This window comes from Rhinichthys klamathensis, unplaced genomic scaffold (assembly GCF_029890125.1).
Source record: "Rhinichthys klamathensis goyatoka isolate OS25496 unplaced genomic scaffold, OSU_Roscu_1.1 h1tg000011l_1, whole genome shotgun sequence".
NCBI classification, from domain to species: Eukaryota; Metazoa; Chordata; class Actinopteri; order Cypriniformes; family Leuciscidae; genus Rhinichthys; species Rhinichthys klamathensis.
In genome coordinates, this window is record NW_026606564.1 from 16,850,420 (window position 1) to 16,870,854 (window position 20,435).

General features: G+C 41.5%; 2 protein-coding genes across 2 annotated transcripts in view; one reads left to right on the plus strand and one right to left on the minus strand.

Annotated features, from left to right (window-relative positions):
- The window catches only part of LOC130100331 (cytotoxin 7-like), a 161,894-nt gene extending 161,226 nt beyond the window's left edge, over nt 1-668 (minus strand). Inside the window, exon 1 of the mRNA XM_056265763.1 lies at nt 537-668. Coding sequence (XP_056121738.1) covers nt 537-585 — 49 coding nt within the window. The 5' untranslated portion in view covers nt 586-668. The remainder of the gene's footprint in view (nt 1-536) is intronic.
- A 14,218-nt stretch (nt 669-14,886) lies between these two features.
- On the plus strand, nt 14,887-19,360 carry LOC130101413 (basic proline-rich protein-like). The gene is made up of 6 exons (XM_056267137.1): nt 14,887-15,130; nt 15,215-15,308; nt 16,089-17,767; nt 18,478-18,770; nt 18,878-19,037; nt 19,200-19,360. The coding sequence occupies exons 2-6, from the start codon at nt 15,286-15,288 to the stop codon at nt 19,346-19,348; spliced, it is 2,304 nt and encodes a 767-aa protein (XP_056123112.1). The 5' UTR covers nt 14,887-15,130; nt 15,215-15,285; the 3' UTR covers nt 19,349-19,360.
- The last annotated feature ends 1,075 nt before the right edge of the window (nt 19,361-20,435 follow it).

Sequence of the window (20,435 nt, forward strand, 5' to 3'; positions counted from 1 at the left end):
GTGACGGAACCTGTAAAAAAGACATACATGTCCATATAATAAGAGAATAAAACAATTCCAAAATTAGCAGTTAACATTTACATTTTACATTTATTCATTTAGCTGACGCTTTTATCCAAAGCGACTTACAATTGCTATATATGTCAGAGGTCGCACGCCTCTGGAGCAACTAGGGGTTAAGTGTCTTGCTCAGGGACACATTGGTGTCTCACAGTGAATACCCGGGTCTCTCACACCAAAGGCATGTGTCTTATCCACTGCGCCACGACCACCCCCAAGTTAACAAGTGGAAACTTTCTCTAGTGGTATCACTTATACAGCAGATTTCCACATTATACTGGACTTACCAGCCGTAGAGCTGTAACATTTAGAAAGTCCATCTGCACATGTCTCTTCTTTTAGTTCACAGGAACCCAACATAGATGTGCAGGAGTAACACTTGAGAGAATAACCTTACAGACAGAGAGAGACATTGAGTTAGAGCTCTACAGTATGATTAGCAAATAATACATTTCAATACTTGCTGTTTTCTGTACCTCCAGTGAGAGAAATGAAAAGAAGAAGGACGGAGACCTGCAGATTCATCTTGTGTCAGGAGCTGAATGACTATACAGAAGTAATGCTTCAGTTTCTTTTATGTCTGTTCAGAAAGGGTTGGGTTTAGGACTCTTTGTGACGTCCCCAAGGAACTACAGTTACTAAGAAAAGAGAATCAGGAACTTAAACAGGTTGGGTCTCCTTGGATTTCTGTGGAAAACCGTTTTGTCTCCCTCCCACTACTTCGCCAGAAGCATTTTGATGATAATGCAATCATTACCTATTGTAATCCATGCTGCACTTTGTTAACATATCTCAAATGTTGTCTCACACACATGCTCAAGCAAATTTCTAACAATGAGGTTATCATTTGAGATAAATCAATTATACTGTAGCAAGAAATCACTTTCTTTGGTTAACCGTTTTGGCAAACCCATTCTACAGATCCTACTCTCCAAAAATGGCTGGGTTTAAAATAACTAATTTGGCAACACAGCACTAGCTGGGTAAATATCGGACATAACTAATTCTGAGTTAAAATAACCCAGCAAGTTGAGTTAAACATTTTAACCCAGCAGGGTTGGGTTGCACAATTTAACCCAAAATCAGCTCACACTGACTAAACGCTGGGCTAATTTTAGCTCATTATGGGTTATTTCCATTTCAAGCAAATGTTATTTATATATTTTATTTAGGCTATATAAATTATTTAAGTATATATATATATATTGGTAATTTAGGAAGTGAATGGACATTAAACAGTCTAAATCAAATCATTTTATTTAACAGCAAGTACACTAACAGCATCATAAAACATTTTTAAGTGACAGCAAAAGGAGCAAACTCTGTGTGCCTCTGGCATCTGTGGGAAGAAAAGAACTGTCTGTTCAACAGACGACACCATTCACGTTTGCTTTGTTAGAAGATATCAGCTTTCTGTCTCCTCTCACTCTAAAATTTGGTGGGAATTTTTTCCTGGGTTCTGCCTGTTGAGTCATTTTGTTGGGTTATTTTTTTTTTAAGTTTTGTGTAACCCACTGCTGGGTTAAATTTCAGTAGAAATGGTGCCCTCATAAATTTCACCGCTGAGTTGAGTTACATTTATTTTCCAGTCACATGGTCAGGAAAGGGATAAAAGAAGATGCTGCTCTGGCTTTTTTGATTCTCTGGCCCTTCTTTGCTGAGTCTAGACAAGAAATGCACAGTTTTCTACCATCTTGCTAATAACGTTTCTTTAGTCATTCGGCATTCTTGCAGCCTGAACAAATCCACCCTTACAACCTTAAAGTCCAATGGAAACTTACTCCACTGCTGCGCACCTGTATATTCAAATGTCCATACAAAGTTTTACACTTTGTCCATAATACTTTTCGTATAGTATAGTGTCCATGTCTTACATTAACCCGAGAAAAATATCACCTAAAAAACACTGGAGCCCTATTATTAATTATTTGATATACCATTTTTAGTTTCAGGAATGCTAACCGTCTTTCAATAGGTAACCATCCAAGCTGCTTAAAGTGTCCATCATCCACACGAGTAAAAGAATGATATCCTAAAACTACTATCAAAAATGTATTTTGTGACCTTTGTAACTTTGTCATCCACATACTGGATAAATCAGTCATCCATGAACAACACACATACTTAAGTTGACTTTGTACTAAGCCTGTAACAAGAACCTTTAAACTTTATTTAACAAACTAGCTTTTCTAGCTATAAATTTAATTCGAGCACTTACTTTGCATAAAACTTTCCAGGCCATACTTTCACCACTTAAATTATCATCCATAACACAACCAAGATAATTGACCGATGTTCTGTTGAACACAACCATCAACTTTAACTACTAAATCATCTCCTTTCCTTAACTAACCCAAAGAGAATAGATTCTGTTTTACCCAGCTGTAATAAACACTTATTTTCAGACAGCCATTCCTTCATCTTAAAGGGATACTTCACCTCTGGGAAGATGAATGTGTATTTAATATTGGTCATGTATATAGTAGCAATGTGAAATTATTTTTGAAATTGAAGCATTCTAGACTGAGAAAAGGCAGAAAATTTATTTTTTACTCATGTGGCTGAAATACAACAACTCCCAGAAAGCACTTGCTTTGCTGCCCTTACGAGGCCACTCCCAAACCACGCCTATCGGTTACAGGTGGCAGAATCCGAAAAATGGATACAACTAGGCTTGCTTTGATACATCGCGAGTTATTTGATAAATTTCCATAGAAATGGTAGCCTTAAAATTTCTTTTACAACAGACGCGATAGCGGAATCTATACATCTCAGTTCTCCAGCTGCAGTCATCTGTAAGGGAAACCAGTTAAGCGCTCTTTGATAACGTGAGGAATATACGTCCCTGCAGATCATCTGTCCATCATCGTATAAAGCCCGCCCTGGCAATTTGATTGGCCCGAACATTTTTTGACTGATCATAATTACTCCTCAATGGAGCGAGTCCAGACCGAACTTCCCGACCAAAAAATGTTGTGGGCGGGGTTCGGGCTGGCATCCAGGCTATAGAAATGGTGCTGTTGCGTACGTTGTACCGGGATGTACTAGCCTAATGTATATAACACGACTTAGACTTTCACATTAAAAATATGATGCAAGGGAGGACCATGTCAACAGAGTAGCCTAGCTTAGTAGCTCTGCATATGAACTGTTTTCCCCCAATTGAAATCACCATTTCTCTAAGCTAATACATTATCTAGGCTAATCCAGAGCCATAGAGAGAAAGAGTTGCGACACGCTTTGATGTCGCCGCGACGGCTGTCACGTGGTTCATGTAAGCCCCAATAGTTCCAAAACATACGCGGGCTGTCATGTTCTTCTATGGACAGATAGCATTTTGCATTTGGAGAGGCAGGATGACAACTTAGATAAGTTTTAGGCTATATTTTTGGAGGGAAACGCTAGTGTTCATGTTCGCATGGGTAGTACCACTGGCTTTAGCGGCTCTAACTTAACTTTTCCATGTCATTCATCTGATGATGGACGTCTCATGATATTTATTTTAGCACAACTGGGCTGTATTAGGCTATTGATTCCCGTGATCTTGCTTATAAATTCCGCTTCGTGATCACGCAAAGAGGTCTGCGGTCCGTTCAGAACTCCAACCAACATAATATACAAATAATTACGCTGTGCATGAACAAATGAATGATTTAGGAGGGAATAGACTGCTCCCATAACGTAGAAAGCAACGACTATATACAGCAATGTTCGGTAAATATTCAACCGAAAAATATTCTTCATAAAATTAAACCGGAGAGATAGTTAATGAGTGAATTAACTATGTTCCTAAATACATATAAGCACATATATGCATAACCCTAACCCATTTAAATAAATGAATTGTGTGTGTGTGTGTGTGTGTGTGTGTGTATGTATATATAATATTATATATAGGCTATATATATATATATATATATATATATATATATACATACATATAAAATACTATTAAAAATATTATATATTATATACATCAGTTACCGTAAGTTAGCTAACGTTAGTGAAGTGTTGGTCACGTAAGCTATAGCTGCAATTAACCTATTATCTTCCAATAAACATTTACTAAAACTGGCTACATAAAATATAACTACAGACTAGATTCACGAGAGGTCGGCTAATGTGTGTAAAAGTAAAAAAATACAGTAATTTCATTAATTTACCAGAGAGCGTACTTCGGAAGCACTGAAAATGAATGGGGTTCAATGGAGAAACTATCAGTGTTTGGAACTATTGGCCGCTCCACGACTCGCGTTACTTCCGCATTCCAGAGTTCCTATGGCGGTCTATGGGAGTGTCACAACTCTTTCTCTCTATGGCTCTGGGCTAATCCATACCCAGATAGCAAACAGTCATTGAAACTATGTTAAATCAACATTCCGTTGTCAACATTAAGTCAATGAATCAACATCGAACTCTGATGTTGATTCTACATCATTTTGCACCCTGTTTTAATATTGAAACAACATTGAAATCCTGTCCATAGATCAACGGAATTTCAATTGTATTTCAATTATCAGCAATATTGAAACAATGTTGAAATTTCAACTGAACTAAGGATCAACGTGATTTCAATGGAATTTCAATCGTTTTTAAATGTTAATTTTAAATGCCATAAATTAAATAGCCTGCTGTATCTACAGCCGTTGATAAAAAGTAATGGAACATTTCAAATCTTGTATTAACACTGAACACACCACACAAACAAATTCATTTTTTTTAGCCTTTTTATTTAATTATTTGTACTCTTTATTTACTCTTCAATGTCCTCTGACGCCTGAATATTGTGTCGTCCAGTCCCTCTTGCCCGGTCTGGCACATGTGAATTGGGTGACGGTGGCTGTCCCCATCTGAGTAGAGTGTCACAGTGTCTGGTTATGTTCCTGGTGTCCACTAGAGGTCCTCGTTCTCACGGTGTCATTCACATTATGAACTACATTCCCCACGATCCTTTGTCTCATCATTGCACTCAGCTGTTCCTTATCACTGATCATTGCACTCAGCCTATTCCCCATCATCATGATTGTCTTGTTCTGTGTATATATACCCTGCTTGTTTAGTGTTTGTTACGGAGTCCTTGTATTATGTTACACCACTTCCGAGTTCTGTGTTCTTGCCTGTTTCTTGTGTTTTGGATTGCTTATATGGATTTTGACCCTTGCCTGGACTGTTGTGAGTACGGATTACCCCATTAAAATACTGCGATTGGATCTAACCCCTGTTTCCCGTGTGTGTGTCGTGACAGAAGGACTCCGTCACAACTAGATCCAGCAGTATGTTTTGCAACATCTCTTCCCCAGCCACCGAGCGGGAGAGAAGGGAGTTGTTTAAGGGGACCCGGTTGGTAAAGTTCCGCGGGACCCGTGGAGGTCGTCATAGAGGAGGAGATAGAGAGATGTTTCACCTCCCGTCTGCCCAGCGAGAGACCGTTCACGTCCCGTCTGCCCAGCGAGAGACTGTTCACGTCCCGTCTGCCCAGCGAGAGACTGTTCACGCCCCGTCTGCCCAGCGAGAGACTGTTCACGCCCCGTCTGCCCAGCGAGAGACTGTTCACGCCCCGTCTGCCCAGCGAGAGACTGTTCACGTCCCGTCTGCCCAGCGAGAGACTGTTCACGTCACGTCTGCCCAGCCAGAGACTGTTCACGTCCCGTCTGCCCAGCGAGAGACTGTTCACGTCCCGTCTGCCCAGCGAGAGACTGTTCACGTCCCGTCTGCCCAGCGAGAGACTGTTCACGTCCCGTCTGCCCAGCGAGAGACTGTTCACGTCACGTCTGCCCAGCCAGAGACTGTTCACGTCACGTCTGCCCAGCCAGAGACTGTTCACGTCACGTCTGCCCAGCCAGGGATTGATCAGGATATGCCCATTTGTGTGGCCGCCAAGGCTATGATGGATTACCTAGAGCGTCTGGCTCGGATCCTGGACATGCCAGGGTCTGCCGTTCCAGGATCGGAGCCTGTTCTTGAGCCGGTGCCCGTTCCTGAGCCGGAGGCAGAGCCGGTGCCCGTTCCTGAGCCGGAGGCAGAGCCAGTGACTGTTCCGGAGCCGGAGTTCATGTCGGTTCCGGACCCAGTTTTTGTGTCTGTGTTTGTGTCTGTGTTTGTGACTGTTTTTGTTCTAGTGTCTGTTCCCGAGCCGGTGTCTGTTCCCGAGCCGGTGTCTGTTCCCGAGCCGGTGTCTGTTCCCGAGCCGGTGTCTGCTCCCGAGCCGGTGTCTGCTGCTGCTCCCGAGCCGGTGCCTGCTGCTGCTCCCGAGCCGGTGCCTGCTGCTGCTCCCGAGCCGGTGCCTGCTGCTGCTCCCGAGCCGGTGCCTGCTGCTGCTCCCGAGCCGGTGCCTGCTGCAGTTCTTGAGCCGGTGCCTGCTGCAGTTCTTGAGCCGGTGCCTGCTGCAGTTCTTGAGCCGGTGCCTGCTGCAGTTCTTGAGCCGGTGGCTGCTGCAGTTCCTGAGCCGGTGTCCCCGCCACGGCCGCCCGAAGGGTCTTCGCCGCCCTGGCCGCCCGAGGGGTCTTCGCCGGCCTGGCCGCCCGAAGGGTCTTCGCCGCCCTGGCCGCCCGAGGGGTCTTCACCGCCCTGGCCGCCCGAAGGGTCTTCACCGCCCTGGCCGCCCGAGGGGTCTTCACCGCCCTGGCCGCCCGAGGGGTCTTCACCGCCCTGGCCGCCCGAAGGGTCTTCACCGCCCTGGCCGCCCGAGGGATCGTCTCCGCCCTGGCCGCCCGAGGGGTCTTCACCGCCCTGGCCGCCCGAAGGGTCTTCACCGACCTGGCCGCCCGAGGGATCGTCTCCGCCCTGGCCGCCCGAGGGATCGTCTCCGCCCTGGCCGCCCGAGGGATCGTCTCCGCCCTGGCCGCCCGAGGGATCGTCTCCGCCCTGGCCGCCCGAGGGATCGTCTCCGCCCTGGCCGCCCGAGAGATCGTCTCCGCCCTGGCCGCCCGAGGGATCGTCTCCGCCCTGGCCGCCTGATAGACTGTCTGTCTTGCCTTGGCCGCCGGTTGAGCCATCACCTCCTGTTCTGGTTCCCCTTCATGGACCTGGCCCCCCATCCCTCCCCCTGATCCTCCACCGCTTCACCTCCCACCTGGACTCTTGTTTGTTTGTATGGTCTTGGAGCGTCTGGTAGCCGCTCCGTAGAGGGGAGGTTATGTCACAGTGTCTGGTTATGTTCCTGGTGTCCACTAGAGGTCCTCGTTCTCACGGTGTCATTCACATTATGAACTACATTCCCCACGATCCTTTGTCTCATCATTGCACTCAGCTGTTCCTTATCACTGATCATTGCACTCAGCCTATTCCCCATCATCATGATTGTCTTGTTCTGTGTATATATACCCTGCTTGTTTAGTGTTTGTTACGGAGTCCTTGTATTATGTTACACCACTTCCGAGTTCTGTGTTCTTGCCTGTTTCTTGTGTTTTGGATTGCTTATATGGATTTTGACCCTTGCCTGGACTGTTGTGAGTACGGATTACCCCATTAAAATACTGCGATTGGATCTAACCCCTGTTTCCCGTGTGTGTGTCGTGACATAGAGCACCTAAAACAGAAAATAAAATCACAATACAAAAAATTAGCATTAAGGCCTAAGTTAAACAGGAGATTATATTTATTTGTATTGGTACATTCGTGCCGCGAGATGAAGTGTAACGTGGGGCTAAGCCCTCCCCCCTTGACGCCAGGCCTGATTGTTAGGCGCGCAAAAATCGTGATATCCCATAAGCACTAGTAGATTCATATTTTGGATTTGTATTACGACGAGATGGTCTAATCGGCATTCCCAGTTACAACTCGAGACAGTTCTGCATTGGATAAAGTAAAGTAATTCTGTGTAATTCTGTGTAATTCTTGTCTGTGTAAAGTACTTCTGTGTAATTCTGGTCACTTCTGTGGGTAGCGCTAGGTGGAGCACTAGCGTTGGTTCCGCCGGTCACGGTGTTCTCCGGCGGTCAGAAGAAATAGTGCTGTGTTAATAGATTTCACGACACAAGCAATAGGCTACAGACATGTATTTTGAGCTAAATATCCCAAAAATAGACTGGACTCGGAGGTTTTGCTAATTTTATAACCTAGAAGAGAACTACAAAGTAGGCCTAGCCAACTTTTGGCAGATTTTTACACAATGGTAAAACAAAAATCTATTTCAGTGACTGCAGCACTGTGTCGGTTACTAACGTAACGTCACACTACCATCATGTTAACGATCAGCCTAACAGTATTTAATACAATTCATTCATATCAAACATTAAGCAAGCTTACCTTTACGCTTGTGCCAGGTCCAGAAATGAGCTGTGTCCGGTGCAGTAACGTTGGTATAACACCCGTTGATCTCCCGGTCAACCAAAAATCTATTGATTTTCAATCATATTTCCCGGTCAACTACATATCGATGCATTTTCAATCATATGTCCCCCTCAACTATATGTCGATGACTTTTCAACAACAGCGTCGTTTCCGGTCAACTATAAATCAATGACTTTTCAACACATTCAGCGATCGCCCGGTAAACCAAATATCAATGCTTAATCAATCATAAAAATAACTATAGATCAATGTTGTTCCAATATCGTTGCCATCAACATTAATAACATCAGGTTTTCATCGACAGGGTAATGGTGATTCAACATTAATTTTGCATTGAAATTTCGATATCAACTATAATGATGATTCAGATGGAAAAACAATGTTTTGGCTTGCTGGGTACTCTAGTAACACTAATGGTGTGTTCACACCGAACGCGAATAGAGCGTCAAATACACGTCTAGTAAGACGCTTGAATCTTCCGCTCGAGTTCAAAATTTTCAACTTGCGCGGAAGACGTTCGCGGCAAACACGTCGCCCAATTCGGCGCGAATGACGCGTCTATTCGCGTCTTTGCATTGACGTTGTATAATCTACTCGCGCAAATAATTAAATTCACACCATAAAGGTTTATAAAAGAACCACAATTCGCACGGTAATTCGAAAATACTACTGGTTTTCAACTGATACAAAGCTTAATGCTAATTGCTAAATCCTGAAGTATCCCTTTAACAAGCTCACCTAACTTCACCTGTATTCTATTTGTCTCCTTATCTGCAACCACTAAAGCAGCATCATCTGCATATAAAAACATATTACACATACACACCTCTTGGATATCTGGGTAGTAACTCACTGCTGGTGGTTTGCCAAAACTGGACTGGTAACAGTCATTTTGTCTTCTGTCCTGAGGGAAAACTTCCTGAGGTGATCTTCATAAATAACTTTAAGGTTAGTATCTGTGTATGAAATAATTACTGTACAGACCGAAAACATTTGTAGTTTCGACTTTTCTTTTTACAATTACATTTCCCATTGTTCCGCTATTTCACAAATTCTAGGTTCGCTTGAGTTGCAGACCGAGTGAGAGACGCGACGCGGAGATCATCTACCGTTAACGAGTGTCATGACAACGGCTGCTTCGATACAACCAGGGTTAAAATCAGCTACCACTGCCGTACTTACTCTCACAGTTATCTGGACTTATTCATCTTTACTTTCACTTTCATGGACTTTCAGGATGTGTCCGAAAAACTGCCTTAGGAGGACACATTTCAAGTTTGGAAGGCATCAAGGTACGTCTGAATACAATGTTAGTTTCACTTCCTGTCTCCTGAGATCCCTTCATCTGATCGATTTTTGAAGGCTGTGTGGCGTTTCCCATACAGAAATGTAATATATTTAAATATATGCAAAATTCATATATAAAACACATATACATATATGAAACATATATTTCAAAATATAGCAAAAATGTCCGTTTTCATGTAAGTGCCATATATTTTCCCATATATGCACATAAATGTTAAATATATGTAAGACGCATGTATATATGCACATTGAGGAGAGACCTCCTCTCTCAGGCGGAGGGCTCGATTTGGCAAGTAAAACTTATTTCCATAGTACACACTTTCACTTATATTAGCACGGGCGTAATTTCCTATTGGGACAGGGGGGACATGTCCCCCCCACAAAATCCCCCAACCCCCCCCCCCCCCCAAATTCGTTTGTTATGATTTTTTAACCGGCGCGCCGATCGCCACGGAGGAGCAGGACCGAGCAGAACACAGACAGGATGCCTGTCTCTGTCAATGCCCCAGCCAACATTGATATGTGGGCCCCATGTGGGTTATATCCAGGCAGCATGGGTTCCTTGTGGGCATGGGCTGAACATGGGCAATTAATGTGGGTCCCATGTGGGTTTCACTATGTGGGTCACATATAGGTATGCCCATGTTGAATGATAATATGGGACCTTCATAGGACCAATGTGGGCAAAATAATTTCATGCTTAAAATATATATATTTATACATTTAAACTTTTGAAATGATAACATTTGGTTGATAGTCACTTTTATACAAATAACAAATAATATCATAGATAGGATCTGATCAGGATAACAACTTTTTAAATAAAATGCATTATTTTCTATTGTGACTTTCATTTTGTTTGAATTATCATTATTACTGCCTATGAATTTATCAAACATGTATTTTATTTCCAATTTGCAAACCTGGGAATGAGAGAAATTAAGAAATGTCAGAAATTAAGTGGGTCCCATATGGGACCTACGGGTTCTACATGACCTAGTCACTGACTGAAGACACATTTACGCATGCCAAAGTAGTCCTGCTTCGAATGTTTTTAATTGCGAATTTTCCACATATCACTATATCATATGTCATATAATATTTGCCGAAAATAATCGGAAATTGAAAATACAACTATAAAGATTTTAAAAATTCAAACTACAAGAATTCCCGCCCAGGCGCAAGGATACAGTTTCTTTCAAACGTAGAGCGGTGGCGCCGGTGAAGCGAGCGACTTCACTTCAGACTTCACTTCATAATCGTTTCTGGATATTTCGACGAGGTCGTGGATAAAGAAATAAGCAGGTAAAATGAATATTTTCTAAACATGTCTGTATTATCTGTGTTTTTAACCATAGCGAACTTTGTTTTGGCACCTGAAATGACCTTTAAACAAATTTAGCCGTTAAGTTGTCTTTTTATTTTAGGCACGTAACAGTAAAATAGGCCTATTATGTTTGGGGGGCTTAAAATTGAGGTCATTTCTGTTGACAGTAAGGTGTACTTTTGTTTTTGCATGTCATTAATCAAGTCACATTCCCATTTTTATAGATTTTATGCTTTAATTATGCTTTTTGTGTTCACCTGAGGTAACGTTAGCATAACGTAAAACTTTCCACAGCAGCCGCGATAACACCAATTTATAATAACAACTTTTAATGGCATAGTTCAGAATTTTTAAGGTATCCGACATAAGATGAGTGTCTAAACACGGAATAATGCTGCTTTTGAAGGCAAGGGCTAACGTTAAAAATGGTTGCCTTTAATTTACTTATGCAGCTAGGCAACAGTCCCGCTCAAGTCTGCAGTGAGAATGTCCTGGCTTTAAGGCCATTAAAAAGTTTATTTAGATCTGCTAACGTTGTAGTAGATGTATTTTTATGCATTTTTGTTGCGATTAGTTTTATAACTAATCACACTTCATGTTGCAGTTAGCAATGGCCAGAGATGTTTATGTTAACGACGTTAGCCTACCACTGATGAGTCACGTTTGTGTAATGTTACGCACCATAGACTGTAAGGTATGCACGTTCTGCTCTCTTGTAAATGATCTCATCATAGTCCAAAAATTATGCAAGATTCCTTTCAGTGTAGACAGATCCAGTGATCAAAGATTCAGAGGTTTTGCGTAAGTCCATAACTCATGCTAATGTTAGCCTTTATGTAATTTATTTCCAAACTGAAATTTGTTTTTCATGCAACTAAAATAATCAGTAGGTCTTGATTTGATAAATAAAACTAATTCATGAACCTTCAATCCACCTGCATAACCTGAAGCTTGTTTTGTCTGTGTAGTTAGAATATGACGTTTCAAGGTTATTCTTAACTATGTGACATTTATTAATGCTGTTGACTGAGCTAAACTTGTTTTAAACCTTTTTGTGTAAACACACAGGTGTCAAAAGTTTCTAGTATTTTAGAGAATTTAATTAATTTGGAAGTAGGCTATCTAATGCTCACCAAGTCAGCATTAATTAGGCCTATGTTTTAAAATGTAATCAATCCCTGTGATGCAAAGGAGCTTTTTCAGCAACCACAAAAATATGAAGCAGCAGAACTATTTTTATCATTGATAATAAACAGAATTACTGAGCAGCAAATCATTATATTAGAATGATTTCTGAAAGATCATGTGACACTGAAGACTGGAGTAATAATATTTTACAATATATTTAAGTAGAAAACATTTTAAATTGTAAACATATTCTCAAACACAATATTATTTTAAATGCTATTATATTAGTCATATTTTACTGAATTTTTACTGTATTGATCAAATAAATGCATCCTTAGTGACTATACCAGACTTCTATTAAAGGCATTTAAAAATACAATTTTGACCGTGTGTGTGTGTGTGTGTGTGTGTTCATTTTTCTATTATTTTTCCCCATAGGGAAAATAAGTCTTCAGTAAGAGTAGCCAAGAAGTAAATCATCCAGCTACAAGGTGACACACTTTCATTTAACACTTCAATGTTGTATTAGACAAGCGAGCAACTGTTCGAATAAACAAGTCACAGGAAAAGTGTTCAAAAGTAGCACATCCACTAAGACACGCCAGAAACCTAACTAAATGCAAAAAAAGCTGCGAAAGTGAACATTTCATCCGATGTCCCCTTTAAGATACTGTATGTACTTAAGTAAGAATAGGCCTAGTTTTATGATCTCAAACAATTTCTAAATTATGATGTTTAGGTTATTGGTCGTACCATATGTATGCACTTGTAAATTATTCCCAATTTTGTTTTTAATAAAAAATGGAATACTATGGTGCAAGTACACGTACTACACGGCGACGAATCAAAACAAAAGTGCAAGAACATTTAATGAGCCTGGCTGTGGATGCTTTGGAAGTTCTTGATGAAACTGTGCAGCAAAGACTGGATGATGATCAGGATTTTGACAATGATACATTGGATCAACTGAATTTGACACTGGATAGTGATGAAACAAATGACTCATTTCAAGATACTGACGAAGAGGAAATAGAGCCTCAGCTTGACATGAAGACAAAATTGGCTGAATGGGCAGCTAGTCGTAATATCTCTCAGTCTGCTTTGTCAGAATTACTTCAGATACTTATAGTGGAAGGTCTTAATTTACCTAAAGATCCAAGAACACTTATGTCTACTTTAAAAGACTGTGAAGTCAAAAAAATGGGAAGTGGGAGTTATTATCATTTTGGCCTTTGTAACGCAATATGTGCAGAGCTGACCAATGCACAGGATGAACTCACAGACACATTAACTCTCAGGCTAAATGTTGATGGAATACCGCTTTTCAGAAGCTCCAATGCACAGTTGTGGCCCATACTTGGTAAAATTAAGGAGCTACCTGGATCAAACGTGTTTATGATAAGTCTCTATGCTGGCCCATCTAAACCTCCATCAGTTCATGAGTACATGAAAGATGTTGTTGAGGAATTTAAAAAACTCACAAAGGAAGGCTTGTACTTCAATGAGAAACATTACTGTGTTCCCCTGCCTGATGCATTTACGTATATGTGATGCTCCAGCAAGAGCTTTTCTTAAATGTATAAAAGGTCACTCAGGTTACAGCTCTTGTGAACGTTGTGTGCAGTCTGGTGTTTATTTAACTGGAAAAATAGTGCACCCAGATATGGAAGCAGCCCTCAGAACAGATGCCCAGTTTGATGAAATGATAGATGAGGAACATCATCGTGATGTATCACCTCTTCGGGAGTTGGGAGTGGGATTAGTTACATCTTTTGTTCTTGATTATATGCATTTAGTGTGCTTAGGAATTGTCCGTAAACTTGTTTCACTGTGGGTCAAGGGACCCTTGACATGTAGAATTTCATCAAGTGTTCTTTCAGTTGTATCTGAAAACCTGCAATTACTTAGGCAAAATTTGCCTAGGAATTTCTCAAGAAAGCCACGGTCACTTTACGAATATAGCCACTGGAAGGCTACAGAATTTAGGCAGTTTTTGTTATACAAGGGCCCTGTTGTGTTGTTTAATACATTTCCTAAACGTATATATAGAAACTTTTTAGTCTTATCAGTTGCCATGAGAATTATTTTGAGTCCGGATCTGTGCACTAACTATTGTGATTATGCTGAAAACTTGCTGAAATGTTTTGTAACTATTTTTGCCAAAATCTATGGGAATGAATTTCTTGTATATAACACACATGGTCTCATACATTTGGCACAAGATGCTCGTAAATATGGTGCTCTTGACTCTGTATCATGCTTTCCATTCGAAAACTACTTGGGACAATTGAAAAGGATGGTTAGGAAACCTCAAAACCCAGTTGAGCAAATTGTGAGACGTGTGGGTGGGAGACAAACTTTTAGCAGACACACAAAAGGAATATGTGAAGAACAGTTTAAACAGCCGCATTTCTCTGGTCCAACTCCACCAGGATTTTCCACATGCACACAGTTTAAGCAATGCCAATACAAAGGAATGATCATCAGCTGCTCTCCAGGAAACAACTGCTTTGAAATTGATAACAGAGTTTCCCTTGTTAGAAATGTTTTGGTTTCTCCCGCAGCAGACATTTTTGCAGTATGTGAGTTTTTTAATGCAGGGACTTGTTTTTTTGATTATCCTATCAATTCTTCAAGCTTGGGAATTACTGTCGTCTCAGGACTTACTGGCCAGTTATTTGTTGTTCCAGTGGCACAAATAAAAAAAAAAAAACTTGTTCTTCTGCCAATGACTGATGTGTATGTGGCTTTGCCACAGCTACATGATTACTGACTCTATATTTTCATGGTTCAGAATGTCCCATTTTAGTGTTGTGGAGTTCACTGATGAATTTACAGCCGATGAAAGGACTGTCATTGATGTCATTCCTACAAGCTGGATTACTGGACCCAAAAAGAGATGAATGTTTTTGGCCTACTGGTAGAACTCTCTGTATCAGCAAGGCTGTAAAAAAACCCAAATAACTCCTGGAGCAGACTGGGCAAAGTATAGCATACGCATTATAGGAAATGCAGGTAACATGAAAGGATCATTTGCTTGAAAAGATTCCAGACGGTAAGCTTTTTTTCTCCCTAAATGTTTTTTATTTTATTTTACAGAAACATATGCTGCAGCAAGAGCTAAACTTAGCAGGGCCGAGGACACCTCAGATTTACAAACCGACACTGAAATGCCGAAGAAGCGCAAAAGATTGTAAGTAAAAACTTGTTTTTTTTAAGTGATGCCAGAATGTTAGGAGCTAAACAGACTTGCCCTGCCAAAATATTCACAAAAAGTTACTGTTTTCTACAGAGCCCTTTGCAAAAGTTTGCAACATGTTACAGTGTACAGATTATGTATACTATAACGTTTTTCCTTTGTGCACCACTGCCATTTTATTATAAAGAAAACGAGAGTATAGATTCACACGGATTATTAAAAAGATCTATTTTCTCAAATTTTGGCTTTCTTTAGGGCAGTATATCTCCAATATTACGCCAGGTTTATGTCCGCTTTAAATTTACTGCTTTACAAGAAAGGCAGATATATCTTTAATAATTCATGCACATCTATGCTCTTGTCTATAGCATACATAATCCGGACACTGTAACACATGCGGACGAGAAACTATTGCATGCTCACATGAGACGTTTCTCATGTGAAAAAAAATTTAGAAACCAGACTGTAAATTGTGGTTTTAAACTACTTTTTATTGTCAGAACTTACTGAACAACAAATAACAAACTTGCTACAAGTTGTATTAAAAACTTTATGAAAATGTAATGACAGAATTATTCAAAACATCGACATACCTTCTGTTTACTTAAACTTATTTTGTGCTAACTAAGAGTTGGTAGAAAGTACCTTACATGTTTCTGCTGGTAAATATATGAAAATTTAGATTTTTTTTACTGAAATTTACCTTTAATGTCAACTGCTTAAGGTTTAAGAACCCCAATTTTACAGATTTTTCTGATTCAAATATCTTTTTAGGCCAAATAGAAAGTTTTTTTCTGACACAAGTGAAGAATCAGACACTGTTAGTGAGGACGAACAACCACCCACCCCACCCGGCCAACTCAACAACATTACCACCCAGAGCGTCGTCAGCAGACCTGACAGCCAGAGATTCACTGTTACAGGACCATCAAACACCGGACCAGCCGCTCAGAGATTCCCTCCTACAGGACCATCAAACACCGGACCAGCCGCTCAGAGATTCCCTCCTACAGGACCATCAAACACCGGACCAGCCGCTCAGAGATTCCCTCCTACAGGACCATCAAACACCGGACCAGCCGCTCAGAGATTCCCTCCTACAGGACCATCAAACACCGGACCAGCCGCTCAGAGATTCCCTCCTACAGGACCATCAAACACCGGACCAGCCGCTCAGAGATTCCCTCCTACAGGACCATCAAACACCGGACCAGCCGCTCAGAGATTCCCTCCTACAGGACCATCAAACACCGGACCAGCCGCTCAGAGATTCCCTCCTACAGGACCATCAAACACCGGACCAGCCGCTCAGAGATTCCCTCCTACAGGACCATCAAACACCGGACCAGCCGCTCAGAGATTCCCTCCTACAGGACCATCAAACACCGGACCAGCCGCTCAGAGATTCCCTCCTACAGGACCATCAAACACCGGACCAGCCGCTCAGAGATTCCCTCCTACAGGACCATCAAACACCGGACCAGCCGCTCAGAGATTCCCTCCTACAGGACCATCAAACACCGGACCAGCCGCTCAGAGATTCCCTCCTACAGGACCATCAAACACCGGACCAGCCGCACAGAGATTCCCTCCTACAGGACCATCAAACACCGGACCAGCCGCTCAGAGATTCCCTCCTACAGGACCATCAAACACCGGACCAGCCGCTCAGAGATTCCCTCCTACAGGACCATCAAACACCGGACCAGCCGCTCAGAGATTCCCTCCTACAGGACCATCAAACACCGGACCAGCCGCTCAGAGATTCCCTCCTACAGGACCATCAAACACCGGACCAGCCACACAGAGATTCCCTCCTACAGGACCATCAAACACCGGACCAGCCGCTCAGAGATTCCCTCCTACAGGACCATCAAACACCGGACCAGCCACACAGAGATTCCCTCCTACAGGACCATCAAACACCGGACCAGCCACACAGAGATTCCCTCCTACAGGACCATCAAACACCGGACCAGCCGCTCAGAGATTCCCTCCTACAGGACCATCAAACACCGGACCAGCCGCTCAGAGATTCCCTCCTACAGGACCATCAAACACCGGACCAGCCGCTCAGAGATTCCCTCCTACAGGACCATCAAACACCGGACCAGCCGCTCAGAGATTCCCTCCTACAGGACCATCAAACACCGGACCAGCCGCTCAGAGATTCCCTCCTACAGGACCATCAAACACCGGACCAGCCACACAGAGATTCCCTCCTACAGGACCATCAAACACCGGACCAGCCGCTCAGAGATTCCCTCCTACAGGACCATCAAACACCGGACCAGCCGCTCAGAGATTCCCTCCTACAGGACCATCAAACACCGGACCAGCCGCTCAGAGATTCCCTCCTACAGGACCATCAAACACCGGACCAGCCGCTCAGAGATTCCCTCCTACAGGACCATCAAACACCGGACCAGCCGCTCAGAGATTCCCTCCTACAGGTGGGTTTTGTGCTAATATAGTCAAATACACAAATGGTTTATATAAACAGTCAGTTATGTCTAAAGTGAAAGTAAACAGTTGAGAGAAAATCAAATTTGTATCTGTATATTACATGCACACATGAGTCTTAAAGTGACAGACAGCACACGCTGGTTTCTGTCTTTTGCTGAACTGACTTCCATAGTTTATATTTCCTAATATTGAAGTAAAAGGGGACCCGCAACTATTTGGTTACCCACATTCTTCAAAATAACTTTTATGATCAACATAAGAAATAACTTCATTCAGGTTTAAAACAACTTGAGGATGAGAAAATAATTACAGAATTTCCATTTTTTTTCATTATCTTTTATACAGTAGCTTTAAGAAACCATGTACAATTTATACAGTGAAGTCTACATGGTGAATGATACTGTTAAATATTATACTACGGTAGCTAAAAAAAAAAAAAGTACTATTTATTTACTTTGAACAAAGATAAAATAATTAAATGTATCTTTGGCCTAAATGTCTAATTGTTTTTATTTTATTTTTATATTTTGTTACATTGTTAGGCTATGTTTTTAACATAGGGAAATTAGTTTGGCTGTGCTGCTCAGTCACTTGCAAAACAGTAAAACCAACATAAAAAGAATTGTTAAAATCGTGAATCATGATATTCCTGAACAAAATTGTGATAAGATATTTTTGCCATATCGCCCACCCCTAGCTATAGGACCAGCCAACACCGGACCTGCCGCACAGGGATTCACTGCTGCAGGACCTGTCGGTCAGAGAATCGCCACCACCGATTATGCTATGTTCGTCAAGCTTTTAACCCTCCTGGAGGAAGTGAAAGAGACTCAGCGAGTGCATAGCAACATGTTGAATGCTTTGCTTAAGCAGCACAACCATGAGTCATTGCCCAATGTTCCTGAAGAAGCTGTCTTCCCTCTAACAACAACAGAAGAAGTGGAAGCTATGAATGAAAAGTTGCTTGACCCAAGATTCATGTCTAGTGTTGTAGGTTCATGATCAGTGTTCATGTTGCTTGTTGGTTTTTATTTTTTACCATTCTGAAGCTGACTTACGCATACCATCTACAAATCATTCTGTCTGTTTGTACTTAGGTTGCAATGGTTGCAGATGTTGGTGGTTCTTCACTGGATGATGCAACAAGAAGGATGATGAGATTCCTAATTTCAAATGAAGTGGCAATCCAGTACAGTCTGTTTGGCCGTCATGGCAAGAAGAGATTTAGAGATCTGCGCCTTTTTGAGGTCATATACGGTAAGTGTTTTATTGTTGTACTCCTATGCATAAGTCAAGTGAATTTCATTTGTGTAATACTTTTAACAATACACACGCTAGTGCTGCATGATTAATCATATTTTAATCATGATCATAATTTGGAATTAATATTAGGAATTTTGTGTGTAAACTTTTATGCAGGTGGATTGAAGAAGAATTCATTGACCAAAGAAGTCAACCAGAAACAGGCAGAAAAGGCTCTCACCAAATGGTTCACTGGTGCTAGAGACAGGGGTGGAAACAGAGCCATTAGAGGACAACAGGAGAAAAGACCATCTCAAGTACAGTAATATTTTTTGTGCTGTTTTTAGGCCCAAGTATTGTAAAGGAACACGCTAACTTTTTGGGACTTTAGCTCCTTCACCGTATTCCCCAGAGTTAGAAAAGTCCATACATACCCTTTTCATCTCCATGCGTACCATAAATCTGTCTGACGCACCCACCGCTAGCCTAGCTTAGCACAAAGACTAGAGGTAAACGGCTCCAGCTAGCATACTGCTCCCAATAAGTGACAAAATAACGCCAACATTTTCCTATTTACATCTTGTGATTTGTATAGTCATAGCTTGTACAAATAACATTTCTGAGAATATAGTTCCCAGTATGTATACGGTTAGAAGATGGCTGTGTCTCATGTGACCTTGTTATTTGTACACGCTGTGACTATACACATCACAACATGTAAATAGTAAATGTTGGCATAATTTTGTCACTTATTGGGAGCAGTATGTTAGCTGGAGCCGTTTACCTCTAGTCTTTGTGCTAAGCTAGCGGTGGGTGCGTCAAACAGAGTTACGGCACGCACAGAGATGAAAGGGTGCGTATGGACTTATCTAACTCTGGGGAATAAGGTGAAGGAGCTAAAGTCCCAAAAAGTCAGCGTGTTCCTTTAAAGGGTTATTTCACCGTCGTTGCACACACGCAAGACCTGCGTTCATCTTCTGAACATTTTTTTGTTCAAATGTGATTTTTGATGATTTTATAATAAAAAAAACATGTATTTGAAAGTTGTATAAAATATTAAAGTGTAATAAAACATTTTGACATACTGAACCTTTGCAGTTTTTTTTTATTTCATTTTTTAAATTGCACCTTTCATGTTTTGTGATGTTATAGATGAATGAACAGTGGAATATTTTTGCTGAAAACTGACATTTCCCAAACTGAAATAAAGTTACTTTTATCAGTTATCTATTCTAAACAATTTCACTTTTAACTGTAAAGCTGCTTTGAAACAACCTGTATTGTAGAAAGCACTATATAAATGAAGGTGACTTGACAATCAAGCATAAAACGTATAATTAATACATAATTACACTTTCTAGGCCAGATGCATCATAAACCTCATCTAGTACCCAATGAAAAACCCATACTGGG